The sequence below is a fragment of the Athene cunicularia genome (genome assembly GCF_003259725.1).
Source record: "Athene cunicularia isolate RWA chromosome 17 unlocalized genomic scaffold, athCun1 chr17_part1, whole genome shotgun sequence".
Lineage (NCBI taxonomy): Eukaryota > Metazoa > Chordata > Aves > Strigiformes > Strigidae > Athene > Athene cunicularia.
The window spans coordinates 7,021,886-7,033,885 of NW_020799122.1; the positions used below are offsets into that span (position 1 = coordinate 7,021,886).

Below are 12,000 nucleotides of genomic sequence, written 5' to 3' on the forward strand. Positions count from 1 at the left end.
AATTGTACAGCAAAAGTCTCGTCACTAGCTTCATTCAAAACTGAACTGCTGGCAAACTGTAGATCATATTAACTGTAACAACAATCCTGAATGAAGTACGTATTTCCCAACATTGGTTCTAAACTGAGAAATAAAACTGCAAGAGAGAAAAATATGAATTCCCAAGCATTGTGTTTCTATAGAAGCTGCAAGAAGAGAGCCTACATTCCTCTGGCTAACAGCAACCGTGAAATTGGTGAAGTGCTAAAATTCAGCTGAACAGAAGAGCTAGTTTTCAATGAATGGACCTTTCCTCTCATAAGACTCTATAGAAAAGTAAACAAAACTCAGGGTTTTTGTGAGCGCATCCTAGTGCTGGCATCAGAGATTGATCTTCTATAAGAAAACAAGAGCAACTTCTAGTTATGCTTTAGTATCATCTCACTGCCAGTATCTTGGCTCAGGCTCCCCTGAAGGGGTAGGCTGGTGTTCACTGAGATGGGATCCCATCTCTGAGCTCGGAGCACACCATCATCGACACTACTTCCTAACCCAGCTACTTTTCTTTCCACTCTTTGAATCATCGTAGCAGCCTCTGACTCCCTGGGTAAAAAATAAGTATCCCTGAAGGTTTTGTTAGGAGCGGTGGGCTATCTTGCACTGCCTCTTAATCCTGCTGTGAGCAGCCTGTTGGACAAGATGACCTCCTGATGTCCCTTCCAACCTCAATTATTTAGTGATTGACTTAAACAAAGGATGAGTCAATGATGGGGCAGAGAAAGGAAAATTCTACTTGGGAAGTCAAAGGAGGAGTGACTATAAAAACTTGGTACAGTGACAAGACCCAACAGAAATAACTGTTGGAGGAACTCTGTCCCATGCACAGCACATGCCTCTAAACTTGGCTTCCTCGTAAGGGAACAAGCCATCCAAGAGCAGAGAGCTATATGTTTAAACATAGTCCACATGGAAGACATATGGATTCCTGTGACAGAGCCAAAGTCTACAAAGAGATGACAGAGGAAGTCCACTTCTACTCAAGCAAAAAACCACCCAGCTATTATCAGAGACTTGAAATAATTCTTACTATTTCAATAACATGCAAGGGATAATGAAATTGTGGACGGTTAAGGGTTCAGTTGGGAAAGGCTTTTTGGAGACAACTATTTCAGAAGAAAAATAATTAAAAACTATGCAGAATCAGTGATGGAAACACTTAATGGATTCATGCTAAATTTGCTTAAATATTTTGGTAAGTGTTCCCAAGAACATTTCACTGAACCATCTTCAAAACAAATCTTTTATACAGCAAAATTAAAATCTTGCTCTTAAAAACGTTAAATTAATTTTACTCATTTTTTTTTTAACCTAAAATATTTTCGTTTCATCAAACAACCAGCATTTTGCTTCATCTGAAATATTTTCCATCTATCTCTTTTATTTTGTTTTTAATGCAAGCAAATGGAAACAATCAGCTATTTACACAGCTTCAGTTCGGATGAACCCCAAGTACTAGATACAATAGAGATGGCAAAAAAACTACTGTATGACCCAGATAATTTCCAGTCATTGCCAGATTTCTCGCATCTTCTCCGAATTTTCTACTTATTTTATTTAGTCCAAGACTTAAAACACTGAAATCTACTCTAATTCTCGCTCCTGTCAGAAGACAGCAGAAAAATTTTCTTGAAAGTGAAAGGTTTGCTCTGAAAACTCCTTGTCTTTATCACCTATGCTGAGGGTCAAACCAAAAGATTTTTTTTTATTAAGCGCTTTTCTACCCAGACAGTATAAGTGGTTGTTGAAAAAACGTTTTGGAAGAAGGACATTAAGAAATGACTACCACAAAAGAGTTTCCTGAGCATAGCAACAGGCAGGAACAAACCTTTATCACTGACCTTTAAGCAAAGTGGGACAATGCCTGCATGACAGAGAAAATGGTTTTCAAACAACTCTGAGAAATGGGCATTAGAGAGGGTAATAAGAAGGAAGAAGGAAAGACAAAACACATCTCTCATCTTTATCTGGGCTCCACAAAAGACATTCACATGCTGTTGCAATAGCAGAACAAAATCTTATGGCATGAATGGTCCATCTGCAATGGCCATTAATATCTTAAACCAAAACTGAGGGACAGGGGACCCTTTTGCCTGCCTTGAGCATCGTAAATCTGAAACTGTGACTTGGGGTGTGTTTCCTTAACATGAAGGGAAAAATAAGGAGGAAAGAGGTCAGGCATGTTTATTATTAAAAAAAAATCGACGTTGAGATGATGAAAAGGGGCTGCAAGGACTTTGCTCATGAGGAGGAGGAGGAATGTACAATCTGAAATTACAAACAGGCTCTGCCCATGGGGTATTGCCTATGTTTCATGTTTCACCTATAAAAAGAAGTGCAGCTTCAGAGACCCTGAGGCTCTTCTTACCACCACGCTGCACAGAGAGGGGGCCATGAGGGAAGTGACAGATTTGCAAGTACGAGGTGTGTTTGCTGTCTGTAGGATGCAGAGGATGTTGCTGTGCAAAAAACTCATTTTGCTCTCAACTGGACATCTCTTTTCCCAAGACTTTCTGCTTAGCAATACAAGGGGAAGTAACACTGCAGAACCACTAGAGGTATTTTACCGAGCTGTGTCCTTCACAAGTTACAGATGTCCTGAATCATAAAACTCCTTTATGTGAACAAGTAGCTAGGATTTCCTCCACTTCCTCCACCTTTCCTCTGCACTCAGCATCACGTGGTGTTCTCAAGACCACTCTATTTCACGGTTATACAGTAATTCCACTTCTCCCTGTAAAAGCAGATGCGACCCTCTCTGCCCCCTCTCACTGCCTCCATGAAAACATATAAATGGGAACAGAAGGATGACCCATTTTGTGGGAAAACCAAAGCTGTAAATAACAACATTAAAGTCTGTGATATCAAGCTTTTATGGGGGATGCAGAAGGGGTTGGTTAGCGTTGGTGTGCTCTGTACTTGCCTGTCTAGCAGCTAGATACAAAGATGTGATTTTTGCAGGAGGAGTGGGATGTTGCCCCTTATTCTAGTTCATGCCTGGCCTCCACCATGTGATGCATGCATTGGGATTCATGAGCTGCACCTTGGAGAACATTGAACAAGGCAACGTAGGAAACAAAGTCCAAAAAACAGTGAAAGACCCTCTCATGGAAAGGGAAAACCCCTCTCAGTGCTGAGGCAGGTGGTTCCTCCTGTTGTGGCAAAGGGGAACAGTAGCAGCATTTCTGAAAGATGCAGCATTGCAGCGAGGACCCTCTCCCAGGTGCATCAAGGTGGCAGCCTCGGTTACTGCTGCCCACACGCCCCATCCAGCCACCCTGTCATCGTGCTGAGATTTGACCGGTGTCTGATCTGACTGCTCTTGAGAGAAGGGAGTTTTCCTCACCTACACAAAGACAAACCTGTACCAGGCCACATGCTTGGATGTGACTGAGACAGATGGTTTTGACAGGAGACTGCAGACATCTAATTAAATCTCATCAACACTGCGAACTGTGGCCTGGAGCTGCTGGGACAGGCCAGGCAGGAGCAGTATGGGCTGTGCTCCAGGGACCCTGGGGCACTCCCAGGGCAGTAACACAGGGCACGGCGCAGGCAGCGCCACGCGGACGCAGCCACGTCCGGCAGAACTACGATGGGAGGAAAAAACTGTCCCTTGCCAGGGAGGACATCGGACGCTCTTGAAATCCCTGTTGCCCCTCAGACCTGGGCTAGTCCGTGAGTAGCAGCAGATGGAAGGTGTGAGGCCCCCAAGGCTGCTCTCATCTGTTGTGAATTGCTAATTATGAAAGGTTACTGATTATTGTCAGCATGGAGCAGTGAGGTTTGCCGCTCTCCATCTCTGCTGACCCAGCATTTCAGATGCTGACAAATGACCAGGGCTTTTTTTTTTTTTTTTTTTTTTTTTTTTTTTTTTTTTTTTTTTTTAAATCATATAAAGTTTAACTCTGTGTTTACTAGCTTTCTGAAAACCATGGTGGCGGGGGGAGAGCCAGTACATTTATTGCCCTTTCCTCTGGCCATGTCATGGGACACTACTGAACTTCTCCTGCAAGTCCCTCACATTCCTTTGGGAAAAGCCTCCATTTCTAAATCGTTACTGCTTTCCAGAGAATCCACCTGACATCTTCATACAAGATTCGGCCTTCCATAGGCTGGGACTCTCTGGTGTAAGGTGTTGCTTTGGTGCTGGAATGTTCAGTAAGGCTGAGAGCTACTGTTGGCTGAGCCTGGGGATCATCTGTGCTTGCTAGTACCTGGATACAATCATCTTGCACATTCAACACACTCAGCATGTGGGTCAGGTCTTTCAGAGATGGACTAGCCATTTGAGGTGCCCACAGTCTCAGGAAAAATGCCTGGACAGTTGGCAGCTCAACCCCTATGGAAAATCACGTGTCTGCAACTGATTTCTGACCCCTGTTTACTACCCGGGCTGTAAACAGGACTCCCAGACTCTAACAGAGCTTTCTGCTGTATGGGCTGTGCATCGCCTCTGCATCGTATGGTGCCAGCTCTCCCTTCTCCTGCAGCATTCCTGGTGAACGTGTGACTGGAAAGCAGCACCAGGTTGGAAATCTGAAATAATTTGCTCTTCAAAGGGAACTCAGAGACTTGCTCATAGAGTGACACGGTGGGATGGGTGTGCTTGAGCCACACCAGTGTGCAGGGAAAGGGTTGCTGCATGGTGACTGGACTGTCATCCCCAACTAGTTAGCTAAGTGCACCCTTGTAATTACATCTTCAACATCCAGCAGAGAGGGGAACTTTGTTACTTGGGAGGTGAACAAGCCATGAATAAGGATCTCTGCAGAGGCAGATTAGCATACAACTGTGGTCTGAAAATGTTTCAAGAATGGCAAGAGGCAAACTTTCAGACCAACAGACATAGAGAATAAATACAACATTCAAGGAGGCTGCTTATGTTTCTGGTCAGAGTAGTAAGACAGTTTTGTCTGAAGATGACAATGGAGGGTTATAATGAAGTCAAAATCTAATGAACAGAATAAACAATAGTAGGCAATCAGAGAAAGCCTTTAACTAACATGTCAAAGCATTAAAACCAGCAATAGCAGCAGAAACTAACAGTGACACAGCTGGTGAGAGGTTACAGAAGGGACATGTCAATCCCTCTGCTCCAGGTAGGGTCCCTCCTGCAACACAAGCCCAACCGGGCACTGTGTGAACAGAGATCCTGCTTCTGCTCTCCTCTATGCGGGATTTCCTTAAGTCAGGTATTTCTAAAAGTGCTTCTATTAAAAAGCGTGTGTCAAAAACAAAGGGAGCAAAGAATGATTTATTACGATGCAGCTTCTTAATAAAGGCTGACATAAAAACCGTTTTCATTGAAACAAGGCAGGCAGTAAGATGAAAGATGATCTTGGCAAGGAGAGGGTCAAAGAGGCCAGGGTGTACTTCCCACCTCTAGCAACCCCCTCCTCAGTGACTCCTGTGACTCAGAAGCCCTCACCTAATACGAAGGACACAAATGTCCTTTCCTACTACCACACATGCATTCAGAACACAAGCTCTTTGAAGGAAGAGTTTTTCCCTTGCTACAAATTGAGCAAAAGCAGCAAGACCAGGTATCATTTAAATTTGTTAGTGACACCAGAACATAAACGATTAAAACACAAATGTAAACAAGCTGTAAGAAGGGATGAGTGGTTTTGCTCATGATGCCCAAATCAGAGAGAAAATGAAAAGGCTCAAAGGTCCCACTCACTAAAAAAACATGGGAGTGAGTAAATGAATGCAACAGCCTTTTGATCAGTTGGAGAAGTATTATAAACTGGGCCAACTATAGCTGAACAGCAAGACCAAAAAAATCAGAAAACCAAATAACTGAAAAAACCACAAAGCTATTTCAGGCCAAATCCTCCCCCCAGTGTAAGAAGAGCTGATGAACTTTGTTTATACTCATGCAAACAAGTGCAGCAGACTCTGATGCTTTGGGTAAAAATTGCAATGCCAGAGCTGCGTGTGTTCTCCTGAGCAGATGAGCCTTGTGGCCATCGATGACTAATCAGGTCTGATTCTCCTTTATCTTGTATTTCCCAGCCCTTTGGCTGTTGGGCTGCTGGAAAGGATACACACAAGTGTTTGGAAGCTCTCTCTGACTCTGAGGTCGCCACTGCTCTGATCCGAGTGTCTGATAGCACCCAGGATATTTGAACTGAAGTCAACTCATTAGGGACAGAGGAGGCTTGAGTAGGAGGGAAGGTTTGTCAGCCTTGAATTAGGAAAGGGCTGTAAGGAAAGGCAAGAAGGAAGTCTGTCCTGTCCAAGGAAAATGCCATGAAAGAGGTAGCTAGGGAGGGAAAGAAAAGGTTTCCTGCATCTCAAGAGAGAGGCTGCAAGACCGAGCATGGGATTATTGGGGGGGGATGGGTGATTCTGCACTTGGGAGTATTGTAAGGATAACTCTAGGGAGAGCTGCAAACCATTTGGTTACTGTGATAGCTGCGGCTAGAGAAATACTGGGGATGAACAGAGCAGTCTGTGTAAAGTGATGGAGACTGTAATGTCCAGGAAGGTTCACTGTGCTAAACAATGATTTAAACATTGGTGATTCTTAAGATATTCAATCATTTATTCCAAGGAGAAGCTGGAAGAGTCTGTGGTCTCTAGGAATTGGTGTTGAGTCAAGAAAGCAGCTATGACGTCTTAAGTTTGCCCTAAAGAAAAGGCCTTCACTTGCCTTCTCCTTCCTCTACAAAAGTGAAAAGGCAGTGAAGGGGAGAAATGGAAACTGCAGACACAGGAGCTCTGGCAAAGAGCTGCTATAATATAACGAGAGTGGGATCAACTGGCTTGACACTACTTCCCCCATGTGCAGTTTTGGGCTGCTAAATCATTGTTTAAAAGCAAACATCTAACAAGAGAATAAAACATCAGACAGGAGGAGGAGAATACACTTAATGGTCATTTTCCGTTGCTCTCCTGAGCAATCAGAGCCAACAATAAATGATTGCACCTCCCACTCTTTCAGACTAAATAAATCCTACAGTTGAGTATCTGTAGGAGGATGGTTCTCATGACAGTGAGACATTTACACACAGAGCTTTATGCTGATTGAGCTTAAGCTGCGTGATTTTGTGCCAGCAGCACTAAATCATTGCAATCAGTGCCCCTCTCCTTTTTTTCTTTTTCTAAAGTGATTTATATCAGTTTGACATAAGGTAATTTCCTCTCAGCAGAAAGCTGAACTGAGGTGAGCCTCTCTGAACAGCACCTGAGGTACCTAACACAGAACAGTTTTTCCTGGGGATCCAGTTGGTTTGCTTGAATCAGTGAGCTGCGCTGCTTTGTCACATCATGCATTTCCACCAAATGCATTAATGCAAACTCACTGTCAGCATTGTTAGGTCTTCATCCTCCTCCCCATCCCATCATGTAACCAGTATAAAAACATAAAAGCCCAGTGAAGCACCAGATAATCTTAGAGTTACTGTCAAAATCTGTGGGAGCCAGAAGCTCCAGAGAGGATCTGAGCAAAACTGATCCATACAAGAACTCCAAGGAAAAGGGGATGGGGCAGATATCATAAAAGAAAGGAAAATCCAAAACAGAGAATCAAGAAAGGAGGAAGGGTGGGAGGATGGGGGGCAAAGAGATAAGCCAGAGCGGAACCAGTACCATGGTGCTGAATAAGAAAGAAAAGCTAGAAAGGGGGTTTCACATGCAAAATTAAAACACAGTGCAATAAGGGAGTATTCAGATCACCTTATCACCTTTCAGTCCATGTTCTCCAGGGTTTCCCATCAGCCCCTAAAACAAAAGAAAGTTCAGAGTGAGACTGAGCCATTGTGAAGGCTTGCTCAGGTCTATGACACTGATGACACTGATGTCCCTGATGGGGCTGGTGGCTCAGACCCACAGCACTGGCCTGGCCCAGCCCCAAGGCCAGCTCCCAAAGCGTGCTCCATCACACACTCTTTAAACACCCTTCATGGGCTGGAGGCACACAGGGAAAATGCCCCTGGGATTGTCCGCTGACTTACACCTACTGCAGACCACCAGCGGGACGTTGTGTTCGACAGCCCTGTGCCTGGGTCAATGGACAAGCATCACTGCTGCCTGTCCTTTCTCCTGGGACAAGTCACTGTTACCCAAGGGAGGAACAGTGAGATCTTCAGCCCTGCCTGTGGAGGGACTTGCACAGCTCAGTTATTCTCTCACCTTTAAGCCTTTTGGTCCTGGATAGCCTATCGGTCCAACAGAGCCCATGTCACCCTAGTAAGAGAAAGAAAATTACCAAAGTCATTAGGTGCAAAACCAATAGACAGCTGTACTTGGTGTGAAATTTCTCTCCTATCTGGTTTCTCAGTATCCCTGAGGAATTTCAGCCCTGATTTCAGCACAAGCATCATCCTGGCATGAGACAAGAGACTTTTGATGTGTAGACACCCTCTAAGTAAAAGAAGCACAGGGTGTCTGCCTCGAAGGCACGTGAGGGAAGAAGAGCAGCTCCTATTAGCATCCTGCTCTTGCCACAAAGGAGAGACCCCAAAGTGCCTTGACACTAACCATGGGATATGTGAGCTGGCCCCCATGATCAGCTCAGCTGGCTCCACTGTGCTGCTGCTCCTGTCCGTGGCCATGGCAGTAGGGCAGAGCATGATGGGAGCCTGGAAAATGTGTGAGCATCCCGCTCCTGCACCGCAGGACATAGAGGAGCTGGGGAGTGTGGTCAGACTCCAAAACCAGGAGCCTGGGGTCCTGATCCACTTAAAAAATAGGTAAGGAATTCAGGCTAGTAAATTAATGGCAAAATAATGGAAAATTAATTAACAAACCACCTAGAAGTCTGCAACTGTGGTAGGATCTGAGAAAATTTTTCTTGTATGTTCTTCCTAACTTCTGAATGGATTAATTTCCCTCTTCCACTGTTTGAAAAATGAAAATACTAAACTGGTTTAAGGCAATCCTGGAGTGTATTTATTCTTGGTGAAGTTACTCGTGTTCTCAGGAAGAAACTACCACAGTATTCCTGAGTTCTCCAGAGGGAGTTTGAGGGTGTGTTATAAAGAACACAGGTCCAAACAGCATAAAAAGGCAATAGTCAAAAAATTTGTGTCACTACCAAGCTCTGATATCTACAAGTGATATAGGGATGAGAGAGGAGAAGCAGGAGGTAGGGACAGAGGTGTCTCATCAGCGTGGCCGTTCAGTGAGAAGTCAGCATGGCGTCATGCGCTAGGACTTGTACGAGAAACTGCAGCACGAGCTCAGGGTTGCTGTGTGTACCTGTGTGTGCGCCTACAAAAGAAAGCCTTCAGCGGGCGGCATTTAAACAGGCTTTTGACTGCTTTCTGCCCATGAAGAGAGCCAGTGATACGGTGCAGCAGCCTTGCCTGCAATGTGTAAATAAACAGGGCAAGGCTCTGCTGGAGGAACGCTGCTCTGGGAGGCAGTCTCGGGCCTGCAGTCACGCTGGGAGCGCTGGGCTCCAGCCGCCTGAACAGACGCCCTTTTCATACCTCCCAGCATAAAGGCTTCTTGTAGAAACGCATTTACTCAAAGCTTTGCCCACACAGTTAATTAGGAGAGCAAGAGACTTTAGTTACATCTAATTCTACTCTTCGGCCTCTCTTAAGCAGCAAACCCAAACACCCGCAGGGTGTGTGGAGGCAGCCGGAACACGGCCGGTCCGCCGGGGGTGGCTGTAGCTGGGAAAGAAGGAAGTGATGAATGGGGACCAGCCTGGAGCAAACACCCAGCCGCCTTCTCCATGCCCTACAGCGTGACCCCCATGCTGCAGACCCCGGGGAAGGAGGCTGGTGCCGTCTCACAGAGAGAAGAAGGCAGGATGGATGTGCCCACTTCTCCCCAGGGGGATGGAGGAGGTTACTCTTAGATCAATCCCACTAGAGATGCTTCAGCATCCTGAATTCAGGAGTTGTGCACAAGATCTGACTCAGCTTGACCTGAATCTCAGTTTGAAATTTTTATCTGCTTGGAGTGGTACCAACAGATTAACTGGGAAAGACAGCAACTGATTGCTACAGCTGCAGCGATTCCTGAAAAAAATAGCATTGCAAAGGATCGGCTTTCTGCCTTAAAAGTAAAGCTAGGAAGAAGCTCTCAACAGGAATGATGATTTCTTCATCTCGATGGGAAGGGAGAAGGAATATTTAAAGTTTAAGACAAAACAGGCTTAGCAGCAAAAGGACAACTGCTGGTTTTGCCCTTTTCCAGCAAAAACTTGGGGTGTCAGTAGAGAAACATAATGGATCTAAACAGAGAAGGTGACAGACTCCAAATATCTGATGATGGAGCTGAATCCTGGTCTAGGACATGCAATGCTAGGTCTTGGGGCCAGTCAGGGGGAAAAAAAAAAAAGCAGTTTAGTTGTACCTAACATAGAATTTGATGCCATTTGGGTAGCTGCAGTCAATGTGGGACAAAAACATTGCGATGACAAAGGCAGGTTAGAAACCACACACTGCCTGTCCTCATTTCAGATCAGCTCCAGGCAAACCCTGTCCTTCCTGGCCCCTGTGATCGATCCCAAGCACAGAACAGCATGGCACTGGCTGGGCCAGCGAGGAGGGGAGGACAGGCAGCCACCTGACTCCGTCATCTCTGGAAGGATCTTAATCACATTTACTGTGTCTGACCTTCTACTTTCTAACAAACAAATATCTGTGAGATAACAGCAACCAGGTTAAGATAAATCTTTCCAAAAGCTGGGAGAAATATGATCCAATTTGGACAATACCTTCAATCGTATTCTTTTAAATAGCAATCTTCCTCTTACAGCTCTTTGGCAGGAGCGCATCCTTTCTGCTGCTACAGCTGAAGTAGCTACTTTCATCTCCACTAACAAGGGGAAACACAGACCTAAATCCTGTCTCCACAAAAAAACTTTCTGAAGCCTTACTCCACCTGTGCCCCAATCCCCCATCTGCAAGATGGGTACACTTGTTCACCATATTCTCTGCTTTTCCCCCATGGAGTCTAAGATTTCTCGGTTTGGTGCGTGATGTTTGTGTGATGTCTAGGGCAATGGAGGCCTTGACCTCAGTTGACATACACACTCCTGTAATTTAAGCTATGGAAAGGCAAAAGGGGAAGGCTTTCACTGCTAGTCAAATTTCATAGATTATCACAGCCAAGGAGGAATCACTGTGAAAGAATGCTATAGTACTAACAGAACCTACCACTTTTCGTGCATGGAAGGAAATAACTTGAAACAAGTACTGAGACCTAAAAATAAACCATAATATGTTCAGCTGGGCACTGACTAACCCCCTGCACAGCTGCCAGAGGATGAGTTGCCACCCATGCTTACAGCCATTTATGTCCTGCTGGGGAAGAGTGTAATGGAGCATGGAATTTGGCTGTGCACATAATTACCTGCATTAGTGATGGGATGGTGAGAGTGCACGTAAAATTCCTGTATGCCCAGGGGACAGACAGTTCCTGCCCACAGTCTCTCCCGTGAGCAAGAACTGCATGTCCTTAGGTTACTACATACTGGGGCTTGCTTTTTAAAAGACAACAGATCCTGGTGTGGAATGAATATTGCACCTTTGAAGAAATACCCTAATAAATGTTATCAAGAGGGCCAGTTATCTAGGAATGAGGGCACTAACAGCAAACCTTTAATCTGTCCCCTTTTGCTTAGAAAAGGTTTGCTCTCCTCCACCTCCCAAGTCTACCAGGCAACCTCCTCTCTCCCCAGATGTCACGCCTCCCCCATACAAACAGTCGCCCTGTTCACTGCCCTGCTACAGGAAGAAGAAAATCTGTGCGTAGTTATGCAGGCTGAAAGGGTTAAAGCCCTGAGAAGCCAGATCTCCATTTGTTTTTGTACTTACAATGAGTCCAAGGACTCCAGGAGGACCTGGGGCTCCCAATTCTCCCTAAAAGGAAAGACAAACCGACATGGTTACAGACACTTTGTAGACAAACAGAGGCTGAAAGGCAGCTCAGTGTTTCAAGAACTTGAGGAAAGTGAAAAGAATGTCCCTCCCCCTTCCGACCCCCCCCCAGCCC

At 45.2% G+C, this 12,000-nt stretch overlaps 1 protein-coding gene across 3 annotated transcripts in view; it reads right to left on the reverse strand.

Annotated features, from left to right (window-relative positions):
• Positions 1-12,000, reverse strand: part of LOC113486516 (collagen alpha-1(XXVII) chain-like) — a 162,012-nt gene that overhangs the window by 78,461 nt on the left and 71,551 nt on the right. For all 3 annotated transcript variants that reach the window (XM_026860526.1, XM_026860525.1, XM_026860524.1), the window contains 3 exons: positions 11,823-11,867; positions 8,179-8,232; positions 7,723-7,767 (listed from right to left, as the gene is read on the reverse strand). In XM_026860526.1, the coding sequence (XP_026716327.1) occupies positions 7,723-7,767; positions 8,179-8,232; positions 11,823-11,867 (144 nt within the window). The remainder of the gene's footprint in view (positions 1-7,722; positions 7,768-8,178; positions 8,233-11,822; positions 11,868-12,000) is intronic.